The sequence below is a fragment of the Chiloscyllium plagiosum genome, unplaced genomic scaffold (assembly GCF_037043375.1).
Source record: "Chiloscyllium plagiosum isolate Xiang-an unplaced genomic scaffold, Cpla_swu_hap1 HiC_scaffold_2, whole genome shotgun sequence".
Classification (NCBI taxonomy): domain Eukaryota; kingdom Metazoa; phylum Chordata; class Chondrichthyes; order Orectolobiformes; family Hemiscylliidae; genus Chiloscyllium; species Chiloscyllium plagiosum.
Window position 1 is genome coordinate 124,558,885 of NW_028270140.1, and position 24,069 is coordinate 124,582,953.

General features: G+C 40.5%; 1 protein-coding gene across 3 annotated transcripts in view; it reads left to right on the forward strand.

The window, feature by feature from the left end:
- tent2 (terminal nucleotidyltransferase 2) overlaps positions 1–24,069 on the forward strand; it is a 92,571-nt gene that overhangs the window by 62,770 nt on the left and 5,732 nt on the right. For 2 of the 3 annotated variants that reach the window (XR_006314104.2, XM_043706818.2), the window contains exons 13-14: positions 9,667–9,758; positions 19,347–19,426. Coding sequence is in view for 2 of the 3 variants with exons in the window: in XM_043706818.2 (XP_043562753.1) it covers positions 9,667–9,758; positions 19,347–19,426 (172 nt within the window). In the remaining variant the exon portion in view is untranslated. Of the gene's footprint in view, positions 1–9,666; positions 9,759–11,085; positions 11,221–19,346; positions 19,427–24,069 lie in introns of those variants that run through there. The other variant, XM_043706827.2, reaches the window with a different exon arrangement.

Genomic DNA, 24,069 nt, shown 5'->3' on the forward strand with positions numbered 1-24,069 from the left:
AACCTTTGAAATTTAAGTGCAACCTAGAATCTACCCTGAAGAAAATTTGGATTAAGCAGTTAATTTTCATACCATGTAAATTTAAAAGATTTGTGTCAGTCACGTGAACGAATTTATCAAACTGCAGTGAGAAGCATTCACAATCCTTCTGTTGTTGCTGAATGGTGTCTTCAATCAAAGATTCCACTCATCTTGTTACTGTCGAAGTGACACGCTCTGGAACGCTATTATTTTTATTTGTTCTTAAGGTCCATCAATACAGAGTCAGATGACCTTGTCTTTGCTTCTTTAATTACTTTATCGTGAAATATTTCTTGTGTTTAGCCAGAAGATAGCAAAGCTGAAATGGTGTATCAGGTTTCTCTTCTTTATTTGCTGCTCACAATATGGTCTCTCGTACATTGGAGAAACAAATCACAAACTCTGGCCACTTCATAGAACACCTACATTCTGTCTGAAAAATAGACCGTGAGTTTCCAGTTGCTTGCCACTTCAACACGCCACTGTGTTCTCTGGCCAACGTCTCTGTCTCAGGCTTACTGTAATGCTCCAGGGAAGCTCTGCGCAAGCTGGAAGAACAGCATATCATTTTCCACTTGGGAACTCTGCAGTCTTCTGGATTTAGTGTTGAATTCAACAATTTTAGGGCTTCAGCACCTTTTCCTGTGCTTTCCCTCGCCCCCACACTCCAGGCTTTGTAATTACATGGCTGCTACCACACATTACCTGTTGTCAACCACTAATTGTCCCCATTAACAGTTATTTTTTCCCACAAACTGCTTTATCTGTCCAACTGTTTTTCTGTCTGTCTGTTTGAGATCTATCTCCACCTGTCAAAGAACCATACAACATAGGAACAGGTCCTTCGGTCCTCCAAACCTGTACCAACACATTATGTCCTTCCATACTAAACCAATCTTCAATTACAGGATCCATATCTCTATATTCCCTTCCTATTCATGTATTTGTCCAAGTGTTTCTTGAATGCTGCTATTGTATCTGCTTCCACCATCACCTCTAGCAGCTTATTCCAGGCACTCACTGCCCTTAGTGTAAAAAATGTGCCCCTCAAATCTCTCTCAAATTTCCCCACACCCACACCTTGAGCCTGTGTCCCCTAGTAATTGACCCCTCTATCCTGGGAAAAAGCCTCATACGTTCCCCCTATTCCATGCCATTCACAATCTTTTAAACTTCTATTACATCACCTTCTCCTGCATTCCAGTGAAAACAAACCCAGTCTGGTCAACCTTTCTTCATACCTAAAATCCCCCATATCAGGCAACACTCTCTCCAAAGCATCCACATCCTTTTGGTAGTGTGGTGACCAGAACTGTATGAAATTTTACAAGGGTTGGCCTAATTAAAGTTCTATAAAGCTGCAGCATGACTTGTCTGCCCTTCTATTTAATGCCCCTTCCAATGAAGGCAAGCATTGCCATAGGGCGTTTTCACTACCTTGTCTACCTGCGATGCCACTTTAAGTGATCTGTGGGCCTGCACACCCAGATTCCTCTGCATATCGATACTCATGAGGGTTCTGCAATTCATTGTAGAACTTCCACCTGTACTTGACCTTTCAAAATGCATCACCTCTCATTTGTCCAGATTAAACTCCATCTGCCATTTTTCGACCCATGCCTCCAACTGACTTACATCCTGCTATATCCTCTGACAGTCCTCCTCACTATCTGCAACTCTACCAATCTTTATTTTGTCCACAAACGTACCAATCAGACCAGCTATGTTTTCCTCAAAATCATATATGTAGATCACAAAAAGCAGTGATCCCTGTGGAACACCACTAGTCACATCCCTCCATTCTGAAAGGCATTCTTCCACCACTACTGTCTCTGATGACTAAGCCAGTTCTCTATCCATCTTGTCAGCCCATGTGACTTCACCTATGTACCAGTCTACCATCAGGGATCTTGTCAAAGACTTTGTTGAAGTCCATGTAGACAACAGCACCCACTTTCCCTAATCAATCATCTTCATCACCTCCTCAGAAAACTTGAACAAGTTAGTGAGGTATGACCTCCCCTGCACAAAACCATACCACTTATCACTAAGTCCATTAGCTTCTGAATGCATATAGATCTTGTCCCTGAGAATCTTCTCCAATAATTTCCCTACCACCAATGTGAGGTTCACAGGCCTGTAATTTCCAGGATTATCCCTGTTCCCCTTCTTAAACAATGGGGACAACATTGGCTATTCTCCATTCCTCTGGGACCTCACCTGTGGCCAAAGAGGATACAAAGATGTCTGTCAATACTCCATCAATTTGTTCCCTTGTCTCCCTCAATATTCTAGGATAGATCTCATCAGGACCCAGGGACTTGCCTATCTTCATACACTTTAAGACAACTAATAGTAACTTGGCTTATAAATTCAACACTCCCTATCCTGAGACCATGCTTCACCAATTCCTACTCTTCCGTGCAGACTGACACAAAGTATTCATTTAGGACCTCATCCACCTATTTTGGCTCCATGCATAGATTCTCTCCTTTGTCCTTGGGTGGGCCAACCTTTTCACTGGCTATCCTCTTGCTTTTTATATATGTATTAAAAAACCTTGGGGATTCTCCTTAATCCTGTTTGCTAATAATTTTTCGTAACCACTTTTAGCCTTTCTAATTTCTTGTTTAAGTTCTTTATCATTTACTCCCCCCTCATTTTCTAGCTGTCAGTTCTGAAGGGTGACTGGACCTGAAACGTTAACTGATTTCGTTCCACAGATGCTGTCAGACCAGCTGAGATTTTCCAGCAAATTCTGTTTCTGAAATCATGTTTTACTACAGACTTCCCCTTTTGCTGGTAGTTTTAAAAAAAAAGACTATTGAACTTTCAAAGTAGCTTCAGCTCGTCAACTTCCTTCATCTGAAGCATGCTGTTCAAGTGAAAGCTATCCTTGAACTTATTGTTGTGTGGTTCCAAATTTTTACTCTCTGTATCTTAATTTTTACATTCGTTTTCCATGTCAAAATTGTATGTTTTCAGTTTCTTTTAGATCATCCATGTTCATCAGTCATCGTGATTCATTCACCTTCTAGTTTATGATGTCACTCTGTTGCTGGTTATGCTGTCAGGAGGCCACTGGATCTGTGCCTGTGGAACATTCAGAATGTTACTGGCTGCTTTCAAGTGTGAAGCATGGGAAGTTACTGTTGTTGCAATTTATTTTCTGGGTCCCTGGTCAGCTTGCATTACTCAGCTGAATAACCTCTTATGTTTGCAAGTGTACTGTAAAATACTGGCTTTGCACGAGGTCCCTAGTATATTTCTTCATTGCATTTTACATTGGAAATGTAAACTAATGGTATCCATCCATATTAAACCGAAATGCAATACGGCAAGCTGGCAAAGCCGTAAGAGCATGCAATTCTCTAGCCGTGCAGCTTCTGGAAGCAGAAGTCATGTAGCGGCACGACAACTAACACGTGATGAGGGAATGTGGGCAAGTGTTCAGATTGCATATCAGGAGATGCATGAGTCAAGGGAGCTCAAGTGGACAGTGAGATCGACCTGTCAGAGTCTTTGCAATTGATGGATTGATTGCAAATCTACGTATTGGAGATTACTGGCTGAGTATAGTGGTAATAGGCCTTATTAGCAGAGGGATTGAAGGTGAACTGTTGCACTTCTGGCAAAGTTGTTCCACTGCAGCTGCAACAATGGCATCTACCCGACTCTGTATAAGATTTATCTGCATTGTCCAGGATTTTAGAGTTTCTTGAGAATCATTGGAGTTGCACTCATCCAGGTAAATCGAGAATATCCCCATCATACTCCTGACTTGTACCTTCTAAATAGTTTTCAGGCTTAGGGGAGTCAGGAATTGAGTTACTTACTGAAGAATTCCTAGATTCTGATTTATTCTTGCAAATGGTATTGATGGAAGATGGTCATTAATTGAAGCAACTGAAGATGTTTTGACATACGACACCGCTATGAGAAACTCCTGGGATGTTGTCCTGGGACTGAGATGATTGGGACCCCTTGTCACACCTACTATCCCACCAGTCTCTGCATCTAACGTATCATCTCTAAACAACTGAACCCCCAGGTACCTTCTCCTGCAACCTTAAAAGATGCAAAACCTGCCAACACACCACCCCCCTCATTTCCATCCAGGGCCCCAAACAGTCCTTCCAGGTGAGACAGAGGTTCACCTGCCTCTCCTCCAACTGAGTTTACTCTATCCAGTGCTTCTGATGTGTTCTTCTCTACATCAGGGGAACCAAACATAAACTCGGCACATTTCACCGAGTGTCTCAGCCAGGCCCGCAGACACTGACCTGACCTCCCAGTCACCACCTATTTTAATTCCCCTTCCCACCCCCTTTCTGTCGTGACCATCTTTGGCCTCCTCCATTGCCACAGCGAATCAGACCATAAATTGGAGGAACAACACCTCATCTTCCACCTGGGTAGCCTACAACCCGGAGGGCTCAACATTGAGGTCTCCAATTTCAAATAATCTCTCTTTCCATTCCCTGATTCCCTTCCCAACTCCTCCTTTCCATTCCTCTGATCCACCCTTCCTTACAGCTACCAACTGGATTCCTTCTTCCAATCAACCACCCATGTCATACCTGTTACCTGTGTTCACCCATCCCTACCTCATTCCTCCCCCCAACCCCCAACTTTATCTGCAGCTCCCCTTACACCCACCCCCAGTCCTGAAGAAGGATTACACCCAAAACATTGATTTCTCCACCTCCTTTTGCTGCCTGGCCTGCTGTGTTCTTTCAGCCTCCTGCTTCTCTACCTTGAGCAAACATAACAGCTTTTCTTTGTGCTAAATAAGGCATTAACCAATGGGGAGTTTTTCCCCAATTCCTGCTGACTAGAGCTCTGCTGCAGGGCTCCTTGACGCCACACTCAGTCAAGTGTTTTATTATGTCAAGAACAATTACTCTTATTTCCCTTCTGGAATTCATTCTTTTTGTGCTTGTTGGACCAAGGCTGTAATGAGATTGCAAGTTGAATGGACCTGGCAAAACCAAAACTGAGTGTCAGCAAACAGGATATTGCTGAGCGAGTGCTACTTCGTAGGAATGTTGTCAGTAATTTTCGTCACTTTGCTTGTGGTGGAGAGTAGACCAGGGCCATAATTTATGGTATATTTGCCCTGCATAACCGACAGTTTTCCACATTATTGAGAAATGCTAGCATTGTAACTGTACTGGAACTGTACTTAGCTTGGTGGGCGGCACGGTGGCACAGTGGTTAGCACTGCTGCCTCACAGCGCCAGAGTCCTGGGTTCAATTCCCACCTCAGGCAACTGTCTGTGTGCAGTTTGCACATTCTCCCCGTGTCTGCGTGGGTTTCCTCCGGGTGCTTCGGTTTCCTCCCACAGTCCAAAGATGTGTAGGTCAGGTGAATTGGCCATGCTAAATTGCCCGTAGTGTTAGGTAAGGGGTAGATGTATGGTTGGGTTGCGCTTCGGGGCAGTGTGGACTTGTTGGGCCAAAGGGCATGTTTCCACACTGTAAGTAATCTAATCTAATCTAATCTAGTTTATCTGGAAGTGCAACATGTTCTGGAGCACAGGTCCTCAATACATTGCCAGAATATTGTCAGGGCCCATAGCCTTTACAGTATTGAATGGCTTCAGCCTTGTTGTGTTGGTCTTCCTTGCCATTTTGGATGAATGGGATTCCTCAACACTGAGACTGGTGATCACTTCTGGTGTTCTGTAATGAGTTGGTTAATTGTCCACCAATAGTCGCAACTAAAATAGCAGGGTTGCAAGGATAAAATCTGCTCCACTGCTTGTAGGATCACCCCTGTCTGGTGCATGTTGTTTCTATTGTTAGACATGCATGTACTCCTATGTTGTAACTTTACTAGGTTGACCTGGCATTTTTAGGTATTCTTGATCCTGCTCCTGACATGTGGTCTGATGCTCATCTTTGAACCAGGACTAATCCTGCCATTTGACAGTTGCAGTAGAGTGAGGAGTATGCCAGCTGCTAGGTCATAGATTCAGTTCTTTTTATTTATTCACTCCTGTGTCACTAGCTGGGCCAGCATTCATTGCCCATCCCTAGTTGCCTTGGGAAGGTGGTGTTGTTCTGTCTCCTTGAACCACTGCAGTCCATGTGCTGTACGTAGGTCCATAATGCTTCTAGGGTGGGAACTTCAGGAATTTGACCCAATGACACTGAAGGAAAATGATATTTCCAAGTCAGGATGGTGAGCGACTTAGAGAGGAACTTACAGGTGATGGTATTCCCATAAACCTACTGCCCTTGTCCTCCTAACTGAAAATGATCGTTTGGAAGATGCTGACTAAGGATCTCCAGCAAATATCTCCAGTGCATTTTGTAGATAGTAAACACTGCTGGTACTGAGCATCAGTGGTGGAGGGTGTGAATGTTTGTGGATATGGTGCCAGTCAATTGGGCTACATTATTCCACATAGTGTCAAGCTTCTTGAGGACATTTACGCTGCACTCATCCAGGCAAGTGAGAAGTATTCCATCATGTGACTTGGGCTTTATAGATGATGGTGAGGCTTTTGTGAGTCAGGAGGTCAGTTACTCAAGCAGCAACTACATGGGAATGCAGCCACCTGCAAATTCCTCTCCAAACCATTTACCATCCGGATTTGTAAAAAAAAAAAAATCACTGTCATTGTTGCTGGGTTAAAATCCTGGAGTTCCCTCTCTAATCGCATATGTGTGCACATACCCAAATTGAACTGCAGTAGTTCAAGAAGGCAGCTCACCACCATCTTTTAGAGGGCAATTGGGTTGGACAATAAATGCTGGACCAGCCTGTGAAGCCCACTTCCCCTAAATATTCAAGGCTACTTAGGGTTGGGCAACAGATGCCAAACTTGTCAATGATATTCACATTCTACAGAAGAATAAAAATGATAAGCATAAAATTTAGGAACCCAGTTAAGTTGTAGTCAAAAATGAAATGACGAGAGCTTGCAAAATGGTTTCCAGCTGCTGATGGTAGTAGATTTGGTGCATATGGAAGTATACCCCCCTTGTAATGCAGTGACTATACTGTTTAAAGCTAAATTTTAACATGGTCAGACATCACCTTGCAATTGAATTAACAGCTACTTTATAGTCCTATAATTATTTTTCAGTAGATAATTGTTAGTTAATAAATGGCTTTTTAAAGCCCATCTTGCTAATAGATTCAAAATCTGCTGTTGCTTCTAGTTGAACCTGTTAAAGAGTGCAAGTTCAGATAAAAATAATAGTTGAGCCCCTGCACTAAAATAATAATATTGGTGAACAGGGGAATGGTTTTGTTTTCCACATTTGCTTTTAAAAAAAAAATACACTTTTGAGTTTTATTGTAAAGCTGCACGCGCGCACAGCAGGGATCACCATTTTTAGTCTAAAATAAAAACTGAATATCTGTGGTGGCTATGTTTTTGCTGTGTCAATTCTCTAGGTCTAATTTCACACAAATGAATGAAGGCAGCAGGTGGGTTTGGACATGGAGGCCTCTGAAACAGATGGATGTTAGAGCCAGAAGTGCAGCTTTTAACGTTCAGCTATTTTTGCATGGACTGTGTATAAATGCTTGCTGGAGGGAGAAATACATCGCTGGAATATGTTAGAGCCTGTATTACATATGTACTGGCTGCCAATGCGGTTTTGCGACTGCTGCGCAGAGAGCACTGTGACCATTTTGAGTCTGTAACCATTGCCTCTGCTGCATGTTACTGTGGATTTGTATTGTACACAGTAATCATGTTTCAGTTCCAGGACAGAAAGGCAGGATTCCAGGAATTGAAATGGTTTAGAACTGAAGATTTTAACCACTAAGGGCAACTTGAAATAAATACCTGTATTCTGCTTCTGAAACCTGTAAATTGTAAAGAAGAAAGCTTTTCACTTATTCTGCTTGCTTCTAGCTTACAGTGATATCTTAATGATCTGTTCAAACCATCTAGAATTGTCATCTAGAAATAAAGACAAGCAATATCAAGAAATGGCTGAAGGTACCTGATCAAAATTTTGACAATTGTACTGAAGACTTGTGCTACAAAATTAGTTGCACTTCTGGCCAAGCTGTTCCACTGCAGCCTCAACACTGGCATCTACTTGATGGTGTATGTCTTCTCCATAAAAAGCAGGACAAACCCAACCTGACCAATTAATGTGTCAGCAGCAAAGTGATATAAGATATTGTCAACAGTGCCTATCAAACAGCACTTGCAGCACAGCAATAAGCTGCTCACTCATGCTCCGTTGCTCAGTTTAGATTTCACCAGGTCCACTCGTCTCATAATCTCATTTGGACCTTGGTTCAAACATGGACAGATGAGCTGAACTCCAGAGGTAAGGTCAGAGTGCTCATTTGACCTCCAGGCAGCGTTAGTCAAAATATGGCGTCAAAGACCCTTGTCAAATCTGAAAATTGGAAAAAAATTAGAGGCTCCTTGGTTTCTGAAGCAGTCTGTATACCTATGCATAAAGACCTGGACAGCATTCATTGTAGGCTTCTCAGTAGGAACAATGACCATCACCCACAAAAGGCCATTTAACCACCTCCCTGTGATATTCAGTGGCATTACTGCTAAATCCCATGCATACCTCTGGGTGTGAATAGTATGATGAAAAACTTAATTAAGCAACCCGCATAAATGCCGTCAGTACAACAGTGAGTGCGTGACTGGGCTGGGAATTTTGTGGCAAGTAACTGCCTGATTCTCCAAACCTGGCCACCATTTCCAAAGGACCTGGTAAAGAGTGTGATGGAGGACACTCCTCATTCATGGATGTATGCACTCCTACAACACTCAGAAAACTTGACAGCATCCAGGGCAAAGCAGCCCACTTGATTGCCATTCCCTTCACCATCGACCTATAACAATAACAGTGTGTACTGTTTACAAGATGCAGTGCAGCAACTTGTCAAGTTTCCTTCACCAGTACATTCCAAATCTGTCACCCCTACCAATGAGAAGGATAAGATCAGGACATGAATGGAATATCACCTGCAAATTTTCCTCTCTGCTCAACACCATCTTGGCTTGCAACTATGTTGCCATTCCATCACTATTGCTGAATCAAGATCCTGGAACTCCTTCCTAACAACAATGTACATGTGTGCACATGGACTTGTGATTCAAGAAGTCGGCCCAACTCCATCCTTAAGGACCATTTAAGAATGGGCAGTAAACACTGGCACCCATAAATGGAATGTAATTACCAAGTAAGGTTGCATTGCCACTTGAAAAATATGAATCTTCATAACTGTCAAAAACAAATCAGGAAAACTAATGTTTCACAGTGAACAAATGTGAATGATGTTCCAGAAGAAATTCAATTGTCAAAAAGGTTAATCTGCACTCTTTAATTTCAGTGATACATGCCTGTGGCAAAATATTTGCTTTTGCTGTTTGTTTGATTGTTCGTGCACTTAGTATTCAGTTGAATATTATTGTTAAAGGATTAGTGAATAACTTGCCTTATAACTTGGAAGCTACTAAGAATGTGAAATAAGGTACTAATTGCTCTTTGAGAAAGGATTGAGAAGATTGTATTTGCATCAACATGTCAGATCTTAAAAGTAAAGTTTGTGGTATATCTTTCCATGCTTCAAAAGTTTCTTCTAAATAGTTCAAGTTAAAATTCCAGATATTATAACATGTCTGTTCTCACTTTTATCCCCTTCAGTTGGAATAATTCAATAATATCAATCCGTGAAGCCAAAGTGATTCCCAAAACCAATGATGTGGAATGGAAAAATAAATATATTTGTGTTGAAGGTATGGAATAAATGTATTTGTATGAATAATGCCTAAGTTTCTCTGCATAAGTGTTTAAAGTGCCTTTTAAAAGGTTTGAGGGATTGGTTAGCTCAGTTGGCTAGACAACTCACCCATTGTACACCTTCATCTCCTCCCCCACTCACCCATTGTACTCTATGCTACTCTCTCCCCACCCCCACCCTCCCCTAGCTTATCTCTCCACGCTTCAGGCTCTCTGCCTTTATTCCTGATGAAGGGCTTTTGCCCGAAACGTCGATTTTGCTGAAGCTCCTCGGATGCTGCCTGAACTGCTGTGCTCTTCCAGCACCATTGATCCAGAATCTGGTTTCCAGCATCTGCAGTCATTGTTTTTATCTGGTTTGCAATGCACAGTGACCCCAACAGCATGAATTCAATTTCTGTGCCAACTGAGATTATAGTGCAGGACTCTCCTCAACCTCTTCCCTTCCCTGAGAAATGGTGACCCTCTGGTTAAGCCACTAACTATCTCTCTCTTAGAGAGCAGCCCTGTGGTCTGGTAGGAGTGAGGTGACTTTACTTTTCTGTTTTGTAAATTGTTAATCATTTTCTTTTATCATTGATTTTACCATGGATTTGTAAATTTTATTTGAATATGTATAATCAATTGTCTCAAGTAATATTCTTCCAAAGAGAAAATTCCTCACAATCACCTGAATAATTTCCCAATAAAAGTAGAGATTTGAAACTATTACAGGCCAGTGGTGACCCCGCACATTCTAGCCTTGATAATTTTGAACAGAAACAGTTTATTGAACTTTCAGGGGAAAAAAAGAATCTCTCTCATGGTTACAGCATAACTTTCATTGACCTGCATTTATAAATACTACATTGAGTAATCTGTGATGTTGAAGTGTTGGGATTAATCAAGAACCAATAGGATTGACGAATCTCTTTGGTGGTATTCTTGGAGGGTTGATCAAATGATGCTTGTTCTTGTGTGGCTTCCCAACAGTTTGCAAATATTATTGCACTACCTTCTAAACATTTGATCCACTATACTGAGTACCTGTGCTTGCATTTTCATACCAGTAGTTGTCTCCTGAGGGGTTCCAAGAACTGAGGGGCTGCTGGCAAATGGTGCAGAATTAAATTGTGGGCTTTACTTTTCGCGGGTTTGGAGCGGTGTCTGGGAGTTGCATGTTTAACTTCTAATAATGGAGCCCAGAAAGGTAAACAAACCCAGACCCTTAAATTTGAATGTAATAGTCAGTATTGTCATTCACGTATAATGTTTTATTAATTCATAAGATGTGGACATCACTGACTGAGCTCGCTTTTATTGTCCATTCCTCTTTGCTCTTAGGGTGATGGTGAACTGGATTCTTGGACCATTACAGTCTATTTAATGTAGGTAGACCCACATGCTCTTAGGGAGGGAGTTCAATGATTTTGACCCAGTGACACCAAAGAAACAGCAATGTATTTCCAAGTCAGCGTGGTGAGTGGCTTGGAGGGGCACTTACAGGTTTTGGTCTTCCCATGTATCTGTTGCCCTTGTCCTTCTACATGGTAATGGCTGTTGGTTTGGAAGGTGCTATCAAAGGACCCTTGGTGAATATCTGCAGTACATCTTGTAGATGGTGCACACTGCCATGAGCAGGGAACACAGAGTTCTATCACACAGAATTGCTTGTCACAATAGTAATAATGTAAATGTATCAAGAGTTCTAATTACTTTGCAAAGCCAAGCTTATGTTTCGAATCACTTCTTTGTATTAATAAAGTACCCATAGTACTCCAGCAATTGTGGCTAGGGTCAGACGATCAAACCTCCAGCTACAATGTCTACTGAGGAATGTGACTTTGTCCCATAGACATCAATCATGGTTTTTATTTTGACCACACAGCTAAAAACTTTACTGTTTTTCACCTGAGTGGTTACCTTCTGCCACTTTACCAAGCTGCTAGTCATTTTCAGTAGAAAGGCACAGCAGGTCAGGCAGCATACGAGGAACAGGAAAATCGATGTTTCAGGCAAAATCCCTTCATCAGGGATTTGCTCGAAATGTCGATTTTCCTGCTCTTCGGATGCTGCCTGACCTGCTGTGCTTTTCCAGCACCACTCTAATCTAAACTCTGATCTCCAGCATCTGCAATCCTCACTTTTGCCTATTTTCAGTAGAAATCCCTGTCTAATGTTAGCTCAGCACAGCTATAACTTTGCACAATTTCAAACTACAGTGAAGCCCGAGGCTGAGTGGCACTGCCTAAGGAATTTTGGTTAATTGAATATGCCAACCTTGATTATATTTTTCTCTCAATCTTGAATACATCTGAAGTTGCAGCCAATTTTACATAAAGTATTTAGACTTAAGTCTCATTAAGAATTTACATTGGCTTACAATGTTTTAGAAGTACAGAAAATAGGAGTAGGGATAGGGCATTTGGCCCTTCAACATGCTCTGCCATTCGGTATGATCGTGGCTGATCATCAAACTCAACACCTCATTCCTGCTTTCTCCCCAGACTATTTGATTCCTTTAACCTTAAGAACCATGTCTAACTCCTTGAAAATCTAAAATATTTTGGCTTCAACTACTTTCTGTTGCAAAGAATTCCACAGACCCGCCACTCTGGTGAAACAAATTCTCCTTATCTCAGTCCGAAATGGCCTACCCTGTATTCTTAAACTGACCCCTGATCCTACACTCTCCAGTCATCAGGATAAATGCATAAGAATATTCCTATCTAGTCCTTACTTTTGCATTCCATATGTTTCAAAATGAGAGTGCTATTAGATTTGGTCACAGCTATATCAACCTCATATACTCCCTTTACTGTTTCATGACCTTGTCCTACGTTTCTGTGCTCCCCATAGAACTGGGCAATTTCTATTTCAGAACACAATAATAGCTTTGTTTTTAAAAAAAAAAGCATCTTCCTATTACCTCCTATTGTCTCTTTCTAGTCTGTTTCCTGTCCTCTATCTTATCAATATTTCTTTGCAGTTTCTTTCTTTTAATCTGCTCAAAAATTTATAATGTTCTCTATTTTAGTGTCTTCTACAAACTTTGACTCTGAGGTCAAAGCCGCCTACCTGAGAATATCTGAATGCACCAATATACTTATGTTTCACATTCACAGTTGCAGGACTACGCGGTGAATGTCATGCTGTTTTGGGTAAAATTTTAAATCATTCCAGGAGCATATAGCAAATAATTCTACCATTTTGCTTAAAGACTGGCAGTTTTCAGCTTCACTAACTGACACGATTTTAGGTCTGTTCAAAATTCCTTGTGTAGCTCGAGATAGCAACATCGGTCTTTTCCTCCTGTTCCTAATTAATACATCTGAAAGTGCCACTTAAAGTAATTGAAAATTGAAATAATTTGAAGGATATTTGGGATCTAGAAGCTATTTAATTTTAGCTAACTAACTGAAGCACAAATGGGATGGTTTGAAAGTAAAACTGGTAGGCAGTCGTCCGAATCTGGAGCTATTTTAAAGTCCAGCCATATTAACGTGCTGCTGCCAAACTGAGGTTTGCCAATTGTTTGTCCCACTATAGCTTGCTAAATGTGCGAGGATGGCAAATGAATTGAACAAAAACAGAAATTGCTGGTGAAATTCAGTAGGTCTGGCAAATTAGCAGGGTTGCATGCTGAGCCAGTGGTAGATTGAGCTGGATGGAAAATGTATTCTGTACTTAAAGACCTCAAACAGGCCAGAATCTAATGGATGCACAGGAGGAGCATCAGTGTTCATCCTTGGCCCACCATTAGAAATACTAAGTAGCCATGTTGATATCTTTAGAAGAAGAAATAGAAGTAACAGGTAGAATTTTGTCAAGCATTGGTCTTGGAGGGGTGCAGCATGTGAAAGCACTTGAAAAGTATGTTTGGTCAGGACGCTAATGTTATCCTGCTCTTCCAGCTTAGCATGGAGCAGGTTCAGAATCCTGCTGGGAATCCTGTGGATCTAGTGGGAAAGCAATTTGAGAGCCTTTTAAACTGTAAATTTGTCCTCCATTTGTAGTGCACAGCTTCTGTAATGTGCCTGTGCGACTTTGGAGGATCAGTAACATGGGTGCAGATCAGGAAGCGCTCCATCAGTGGAACTGACCAACTGGAAATGCTTTAATCTGTTGGAATGAAGAGCTGTGGCATGGCTATTGAGTGCCTGCTGTTCAGTGCACTTCTCTCAGAAAACCCTATCATTACTTGACAAGTGATTTACCAATTTCTTGAAAGGCACTTCACCCATCTAGCACTTCACTTGACTTCAACTGCAGTTCCCTGTTGTGACACTTCAGTGTAGCATGGGAGAAGTTTATATTGCACTCATTTTGGGGCTTGGCACCAGAAAGTGGGGAACTATGCAACTGTCATGATCTCTGGATATATCAGATACTCTTTGTGCACTTTTCTCAAGTTGGAGGGAGCTCATTCTTGCTCTTACCTTTATTCTTTCACAGATTCTGTGTCACCGACAAGGCCTGCATTTGTTGTCCATCCCTAACTGACTATCCAAAGGTAGTGGTGGACCATCCTCCTGAGCCACTGCAGTCCATCTGGTGCATGTGTAGCCAGAGTGCTGTGAGGCAGTTCCAGGATTTGAACCCAATGCAGGAGCAACAGTGTGGTGCCAAGTCATGGTGATATGTGACTTGGGTAGGGAGCTTGCAGGAGGTGATTTTCCCATGTAGCTGCAGCCCTTTTCCTTCTACTTGGTACAATTTGTGCATTAGAAGTTGACAAAAGCTTGACATTTTTTGCAATGTGTCTTGTGTTTGGACAAAATAGTTATTTTCATCTGCATCTGCTTGATTGAACTAATTGTTGTCTTCCCTTCCTTGGAAGAGTTTATCTACCAAATCTGCAGTCGTTCAGATTCCATGTCAGGACGTCCTAGATAAATCCGAGATCACTGGGCAGCTTTCTCAGCTCTCCCCTCCATTATTGTGGTTGATGCAATTTCAAAATTCCAATTTCTGGTGAACTTTTGTCATCTATTCCATTGCTCTTTTAGATTAGTAAACCTTTATTTGACAGAATGAACTTGTCATCGCACCGACCCTCCTTCATTGGTCACCTCAGAGGAAGGATGCTATTTGCCTAGGGAAGGGTCTCCGCAAAGCTCACCAGTGAGGAAATCAGAGTTATGACCGTGAAATGTAGTTTCAAGAGTTCCTAAATATTAGCCAAGTATTACCATTTTGTATCTCATATGAGCATCCTGGTTTTGACATAATTTTGTGATTTGCTTTTCTTTTGAGCTATTTAACAAGTGTTTCAAAGGGAAGGCAAAAGACCATCATAAAATCTGCAAGGGGAAAATTATCATCTTGGATGAATAGATTGTACATTAAATCTGTTGAGTGAGTAAATTTTTTTTAAAGGAGCATGTATAAATTTCTTTTTATTTGTAACTGTTTGCACTTCTTGTTCTGATGAAAGGCAACATATAAATATTTTATTTTGTTGACCATGAACATATTTGCAACCTGAACTAAATGATGACCTCTCCTAGTGTTAGCTAAACCCTCCTAGTAAGAGATTAAATGGGGACATGTGCAAGGCATGGAACAAGGTCTCAATGCCAATGGAGTTTCATGGTAAACACTAGGGTTCCACTGTAATGCAAGAAGTGGGAATTATAGGCAAATAAAGCACTCAAAAACCACCTGAGCCCCCATAGATACCTGTCCAGATCTGAATTCACCACAAAACTTTGGGTATACTTTAACACCTTTAACGTAGTAAAATGTCCCTTAGGTAGGTTTTAATAACAGTGTGTTCTCTTTATATAGTGTCTTTAATAAACATGTCAAGATGCTTCACCATGGCAATATAGAGTTTGTCAGTAAGCCACAAGGCAATATTAGGGCATGTGGCCAATAGTTTGGTCAAAAGGATTTTAATATCTGTATTAAATGGGATTGGTAAAAGATTTTAGTGAGAGAAATGTGGAGCTTAAAACCAAGGCAGCTGAAGGTATGGATGGTGCACAATTAAAAGAATTACAGGTATTCCAGAGGAATGTGGTGTTGGAAGAGATTAGAGAACAAGGAAGGAGCAGTGTCATGGGGAGATTTGAAATAAGGGTGAGACTTCTAAAATTAATTGGGAGCCCAAATAAATCAACAATGGTTGATAAAGGTCTCCTCAAGATCAAGAAAGCTTATTCACAATTGACACCCTTCCATCTTGGAACAAAGCGGTTGATGTGTCCAACCTTACCTGGTGTGTCTCAGGAGCCCTACTATGGAATTGCAATTAGTCAATACAATTCAAAGTAGATTTCTTCTGCCAGGATCTGCAGTCTGATAAAACGTGACATGGGTAAACGAATTTCCCACTGTGCGCAGCAAACAGATGGCTCAATAGTTATTGCAACAGTTACAGTTGTTCTTTTACGCACTCAGTCTTCACAGCAAGCGTTTTCTCGAGCAAGGTTGAAGTCGTACAAATGTTGAAGAAGTTCCAGTTTCCTGTGCTTTGAGTACAAGTGAAATAGTATCAGCATCTGGAGGTTTGCCCATGGCAAGCAAAGAAATAGCTTTCCTGAGCAGACGACCGTTTCAGTATCAAGCACTGCCCTCACAGCAAGCTTTCTGTGGCATCAACAGCTTCCTCAGGAACAATTTCTCCCTAGAGTGCAACTCGAAATTGCATTTCATCCATTTTCCAGCTATTTATTGCATTCAGGGATGATCTCCCCTGCCTTTGTTATCAGAAGAGCCATTTGCTTTGCTGCTGGTCCTCTTGTGTTTTTGATCCTGTTATATGCCCTTGGTTTTCCTTCTCAAAAAAAATTTAAATATTGTGGTGAAGTTATAAATAGTAGTAATTGGTGCATAGGAGAAGTCTGAGATGAGTTATGAACTTGTGGAATTCTCTACCACGAAAAGCTGTTGGCGCCAGATGATTAGATATATTTAAGAGGGAGCTGGACATTGCCCTTGTGGCTAAAGGGATTGAGGGGGATGGAGAAAAGGCAGGAGTGGGATACTGAAACTGAATGATCAGCCATGATCATGTTGAATGGTGATGCAGGCACGATGGGCCGAATGGCCTATCCCTGCACCTGTTTTCTAGGTTTCTATATTTTGAATGTAGTGCAGAGGTGGTGTTTCAAAGTGTACTCTGGGTGGAACTGCTAAAGAGCAGCTGTTCAATTGAGTGGAGGAACTGTGTTGATTTTTATTTGGAAAGGCAATATTGCTAATATTGAAACCAGGAAAGCATATCTACTTTGGGCAAGAGAAAGTCAAGAGCTCCATTCCTAACTAGTGCCTGTGAGGGGGGGATCTATGACTGTCAGCACTGTGGTAGCTTTTGATCAAATTTAGTGGGTACAAGATTCAGAACTTGTATATCTCTGTAGCATCTTGTGATATGGTTTGTTCTGAAAAACAGTTATACAAAGCTTGTGGTAGTAGAACAGCTCAAGTATTCTGTATCCATTCTGGTTATCCTTTCCAGGTCATGATAACCAAGGCAGAAGGGCCATACCTCATGGTCTGTGCTGACTCTTGCATTGAAATCCCCAGTACGTTAAGATGTGCTCATATCTGCGTTCTGTAGAATTTGTTCATATATAATCTAAAATTGATACTAATATGGACTGTGTTTGTGGAAATTATATATGAAGGATATCTTCCTTTATTCTTTTTTGAGATGTGCCTGTCACTGATAAAGCCGCCATTTAGTCATAGAAGTGTACAGCACGGAACAGACCCTTCATCCAACTCGTCCATGATGACCAGGTACTCTAAACTAATCTAGTTCCATTTGCCAGCGCTTGGCCCATATCCCTCTAAAGCCTTCTTATTCATATATCCATCCGGATGCCTTTTAAATGTTGTAATCGTACTAGCCTCTACCACTTCCTCTGGCAACTCATTCCATACACGCACCACCCCTCTGCATGAAAAAGTTGCCCCTTAAGTCCTTTTGCGATTTTTTTCCCCCCTCACCCTAAACCTATGCCCTCTAGGTCTGGATTCCCCCATCCCAGGGAAAAGACCTTGTCTGTTTACTCCATCCATACCACTCATGATTTTATAAATCGCTACAAGGTCACCCATCATCCTCTGTCACTCCAGGGAAAATAGTCCCAATCTATTCAACCTCTCCCTGTAGCTCCAATCCCCCAACCCTGACAACATCCTTGTAAATCTTTTCTGAACCCTTTCAAGTTTCACAACTTCCTTCCGATAAGAGTGAGACCAAATTTTACACAATATTCTAAAAGTAGTCTAACCAACGTCCTGTACAGCCGCAACATAACCTCACAACTCCTGTACTCAATGCTCTGATCAATAAAGAAAAGCATACCAAGCACCTCCTTCACTATCCTATCTACTTGCAATTATATTTTGAATGATCTATGAACCTGCACTCCAAGTTCTCTCTATTCAGCAACACGTCCCAGGACCATACCATTAAGTGCCCTGATTTGTCGTCTACTACAATTGCCCTTCAAACTAAATGGTTTGTCAGACCAATTGAGAGGGCAGTTGACCAGATGATTGTGGGATCTGGAATTGCGTGTGGGCCTTTAAAAAGGCTTGCTTCCATAAACAGTGTGCGTGTACCAGATGGCTTTTATAGCTGTCATCAGTGACAGTTTCATGGTCACAATTACTGAGGCTAACTTTAACTTCCAGAATTATTAATTGACTTCAAATTCCACCAACAGTGTGGTGAGATTTAAATCTATGTTCCCAGAGAAATAGGCTGAACATCTGGTTTGCTATGCTAATGATATCATTCCCTCACTTGCTTCCCATATTAGCGATACCTTATTAGGTTTGCCTGATTGACACTTTCTTATAAATTAAAAGCTTATGAGGGTTCAGTAACCCAAAACACTAACTCTGTTTCTCTCCCCAGAGCTGACTGACTTGCTGAGTATTTCCAACATTTTTTTTCCTCTCTGTTTTAGATTGTTGCCATTATTAGCATTTAGCTTTTGAAAGTATGGGGTGGTAGCCCCAGTAGATCAATGGTATTGGCCTGCAGATAAATGTGAACATGCTGAGAATGCCATTTCTACAAGTGGTCATGCAAATGCATTTATGTGTTTGTGTGCTTTGCGACAGCTGATATAAGGTTTGTTATACATTTTTGGTTTAATGCGATTGATTTTGTAATATTGCAAAGGTTAGACACCATGGGGGGCAGCATGGTGGCTCAGTGGTTAGCACTGCTGCCCCTCACCCTGGGTCCCAGGTTCAATTCCAGCCTCTGGCGGCTGTCTGTGTGGAGTTTGCACATTCTCTCCGTGTTTGCGTGGGTTCCCTCTGGGTGCTCCGGTTTCCTCCCACAATCCAAAAATGTGCAAGTCCAGTGAAGTGGCCATGCTAAATTGCCCATAGTGTTAGGTGCATTAATCAGAGGGAAATGGGTCTGGGTGGGTTACTCTTCAGAGGATCGATGTGGTCTGGTTGGGCCGAAGGGCCTGTTTCCACACTGTAGGGAATCTAATCTAATCTAGTCCTGCATTTCAAAGAAGTAAGTGTAAATGCTAGATCAATTGTTCTGTATGTCTTACTATGTTAAGGTACCATAAAAAATTATGAAATTCAAATTAATGTAGTGTCTGTTTTTGATGTTGCAGAACCCTTTGACAGAACAAATACTGCTCGAGCTGTACATGAAAAATGCAAGTTTGACATGATTAAAAAGGAGTTTCTGCAGGTAAAAGATGCCAAGACTGTGATTTCTTTTTAGAAAGTATGAACTAAATTAAATGAAACTATAAAAATATCCAAAATGATTTTGTCTTTGTGAAATACATTTGGTCAACATAGTCTATGTCTGAATCAAGTTAGTTTAAACTTAATTTTATCTGTACAGGGCATAGAATCAAGATCTTTAGATTAGATTAGATTAGATTAGATTACTTACAGTGTGGAAACAGGCCCTTCGGCCCAACAAGTCCACACCGACCCGCCGAAGCGCAACCCACCCATACCCCTACCTTTACCCCTTTAACCTATCACTACGGGCAATTTAGCATGGCCAATTCACCTGACCCGCACATCTTTGGACTGTGGGAGGAAACCGGAGCACCCGGAGGAAACCCACGCAGACACGGGGAGAATGTGCAAACTCCACACAGTCAGTCGCCTGAGTCGGGAATTGAACCCGGGTCTACAGGCGCTGTGAGGCAGCAGTGCTAACCACTGGGCCACCGTGCCGCCCACTAATTTGTTTTAAAATCCTAAATTAAGTAACAAGAAACTTCGGCGAAATTAAGAATGCACTAAATTTCTGTTGCCCCTTCAGTAACCACTGGATGTCTATTTAATGTTCTTGAATCCTCATTTTTCAGTAGATGCAAATCAAACAGCCAATAACAGTTTCCAGTTATATTAGAAGCAGTCCGTGCTGTGTACCATCAAGTCCAAAAGGTACTCATGAGTATCTTTTAGGAACTGGTTGCAGCAAGATATTAGTTGCTGAAGAACAATTTGCAGTTACAATAACTCCCTTTGTTGTAAGGAGAGAGTTCAAACAACTTCTGGATGTTTTATGTTTTGAGCAGAATAGACATTGAATTGACATTGAATTGAAGAAATTGCAGCAAAGAGAAATGAGTATGCTAGAAGGCAATATAGATTAGTCCTCACAATTAAGAGTAGAAATTGGGCAGTAAGATGAAAGGAGGGTGATCAATCTGGAGTAGCAATTTTGAGATGGGAATTGTAAAGGCAGTTTTTAAAGGGGTGAAATTTAGTGCCTTATCCAGAGATATGCTATCAAATTTTAGCAGTCTAGGAAATGGGGCGATTGCTTTACAATAAAGGGTTATAGTTTCAAACTGATGAGGGAAGGTTTCTGTATTCAAAATGTTGTGAATCTTTGACATTCCATATTTTAGAGAGCTGTAAATGCTCAGTTGTCAAGTAATATTGAGATCAGTGATGGATAATTTTTGGAATTCCAAAGGAATCAAAGATTAAGAGAATAATGTAGGAAAGTAGAATTCAGGTATTTAATAAACAATCTTAATGAATGGTAGAGAGGGGCTTGCAGAGCCCAATGGCCTGACCATGCTCCTATTTCTTGTGTTCTTGTTTCATTTTTGCTCCCAAACTTCCATGTGTGGTCATGAAAAATCTGTTAATTGAATAGTTCACACTTATTTGCTTCCAGGACTATTGTATTTTCTGCACATGATCCGTCTTGTAGCTCTTAGCTTCTTTTCTCTCTTGACCTTCTTGAGAATGGATTTGTGGGAAACCTCTAGGATTGCATACATAAAGGAGTACTTGATCTTTTTTGAGATTAAGAATTTATGGTTGCAAACTTGTAACATAGTGTTTCTATGTTACAGTATTAAAACATATTTCACTTGATGTCTGTCTTTGCTGTACACCTCTTGACTACTTACCAATTTCCAATTGTTGTCAGGATCTGCCACAGTCCTATTCCTGCTAAACAGCTGTGGCAGAAAAGAATTGAAAGATTATGTATTTAAATTCGTTCTCGGTTGGTAGAATGCAAAAATAGTAGCTCTATTGTCAATGAAGTTACACAAACAGTAAATATAAATTTACCCCAAGCAAAATTTTTAATGAAATGAAAATTTCAGTTTGATGCTTTGCAGCTCGATCACTGTGGATATTACCCATGCATTAGCACTTATGATTCTTACCCCAACCCCTCCCCGTGTCCAAACTTTCTCACATGGGAAGTTTTGATTGGGCAACATGGCATTTTTTTTAAAAAATTGAATTATGTACTTGCTGATTTTGCTAGGTATACATAATTTACAGGTTATTTGAATAATTTATCTTAAATCATGACTTTTTATTTTGTAGCATTTTGGACATTGAACTCTAAAGGTTTGAAACTTGGATGGAATTCATACAGCAATCATGTCCATGCCCATCAGCATAATCAGATTAGCTAGTCCTGCTTCACGCCTTTTCTACATAACCCTGTAAATATTTTCTCCTCAGTTGCTTAACTAATTCCCAACTGAAAACAATGATTAATTCTGCAAGAACTGAGCATTTAACATAGAGCAAATGAGATTACAGAAACAAATGCGTGGCTCAGTGGTGATGTATGCGTGGGTTCTAGTTCATGGATCGCTGTACCAGTATTGGGCAAGATGAGTATGGTCCAGTGTTCTGGTGAGTGAGGGAATTAGAGTTTTAAACTAAATACTGGAGTCAAAGGATTAAATTTGGTGAGATGTGATAAATCAAACAATAGAGGCTCAACAGGAGGAAAAGATATTAAAGTGTGAAGTGATAACTAGACCATAATCGGAAGTCCACATCTTAAGTAAATCAACAGGTAAGACAAGAGGTAACAAAAATAATTGAAAGATAAACCAAAAGACTCTGTTTCCGAATGTACATAGCATTTGAAGCTGATAAATAAATGTCATAGCCATTGCAGTCATGGTTGCAGGATTACTAGAATTGGGAGGCAATGGCCGACTGGTGTTGTCATTACACTATTAATCCAAAAAATCAGCTAATGTTCTGGGTTCAAATCCCACTATCAGATGGTGGCATTTAAATTCACTGAAGAATTTGGAGTTAAGGAAGCCATTGTCGATTGTCAGAAAAGCCCCTGTGGTTCACTAATGTCCTTTGGGGAAAGAAATCTGCCATTCCTACCTGGTCTGACTTATGTATGACTCCAGATCCACAGCAATGTGGTTGACTCTTAGCCCTCTAGCCATTAGGAATGGGCATTAAATAATGATCCAGTCAGAGATGCCCTCATTCATAAGTCAATTTAAACAAAGTTACAGATTGGAACATGAATATTGGAAATACGTAGAAGTATGGAAACTATGAACAGGTCGAGGGATAATTAATTATCGTATTATCACGATGGAAAGGAATCGCTTAAGTTTGGGAAAACAAGGGGTAAGGAACGATTTGGGTAGAGATGCGAAATGATAAAGCTAAGAAATTACTTGAGAATGCTGTACAAGCAATCTCACAGTAATCCAGTAGTTTGGGAGTATTAAGGAAGAAATAATAGTAGCTTGTTAGAAAAGTGCAGCATTAAGTATGAGGGATTTTAATCTACATATAGTCTAGAAAAATCAGGCATCGGTATGTTGGTGAGGGTTCATAAAATATTTTCAGAATAGTTTCTAGGAACAGTGCATTTTGAAACCAACCAAAGAGCAGGCTATACTAGATCTGGTTTTGTACCATAAGATAGATTTAATTAATTACCTCATAATGATGGCACCCCACATAGCAACCATATAATTTAAAAATTATGTTAAGTCTCAAGAACAGAAGAGTGTATCCAATACTAGAATTTTAAAGTTAAATAAGGACAATTCAGGTCACGAAAACAGAGTTAGCTAAAGTGAACTGGCAAATTAGGTGAATAGAGATATAATGGCATTTATGGCTTTGTTTCAGAATGCATGGAATTTGATGTATTCACTAAGAAAGACAAAGAGGACCCAACACCTGTGGTTAACTTTAAACCAAAGTAAAGACTATCAAATCTAAGGGAAAAGTATATAACTAAGCACAGATAAGTAACAGATGAGAAGGCTGAACAGGACTAAAGAGCAAAAATTGACAAAAATTTTAATAAGGAAAATTAAAGTAAGTGAAAGTGAGCAAGAATCATAAACACAGTAAAAGTTTATATAAATATTGTAAAAATGAAATTAAAAAAGTCAGTGATGGTCCTTCAGAAAGTGGATCTAGGAAATAATTGAGCAGGTGAACTGATTTGCTATTTTGCATCCATCTTGGCTATAGGCAATGCAAGTAACAGTCTAGAAATGGATATAAATCAGAAAATGGAAGGGAGAGAGCTACTGAAAAATATAATAAACATAAAGCAGTATTGAGTGAATTGTTGGAGTTGTGATCTGACCAGTGCCCAGATCCTGATGGACTTTAACCACTTCTTTTTTAAGATAGGAGGATTGCGAGGTACTTAATAGTTTGTTTTAATTTTCCAATATTTCTGAGACTCGGGGAAGATCCTATTCAATTGAAAAATAGTGAGTGAAACTCCTTTATTCAAAATTGAAGGGAGACAGAAAGCAGGAAACTATTGACTGATGTTATACTAACTGGTCATCAGATAAAGTTTAGAAGCTATTATTAAAGATTTAGAAAAAAATCCCAAGTAATTGGGCAGAATCTGATACAACATGGTTTTGTGAAAGGGAAATAGTGTTTAGCCTATTTTTTGAACTTCTTTGAGAAAATAATGCAGTTAATGTAGTGTACGTAGATTTCCTGAAGACATTTAATGAAGTACTACATTGTATTTTCCATAATAACCTTCAATCTCCAGGTGTCAAGAGCAACAACTGGATAGAAGATTGGCTA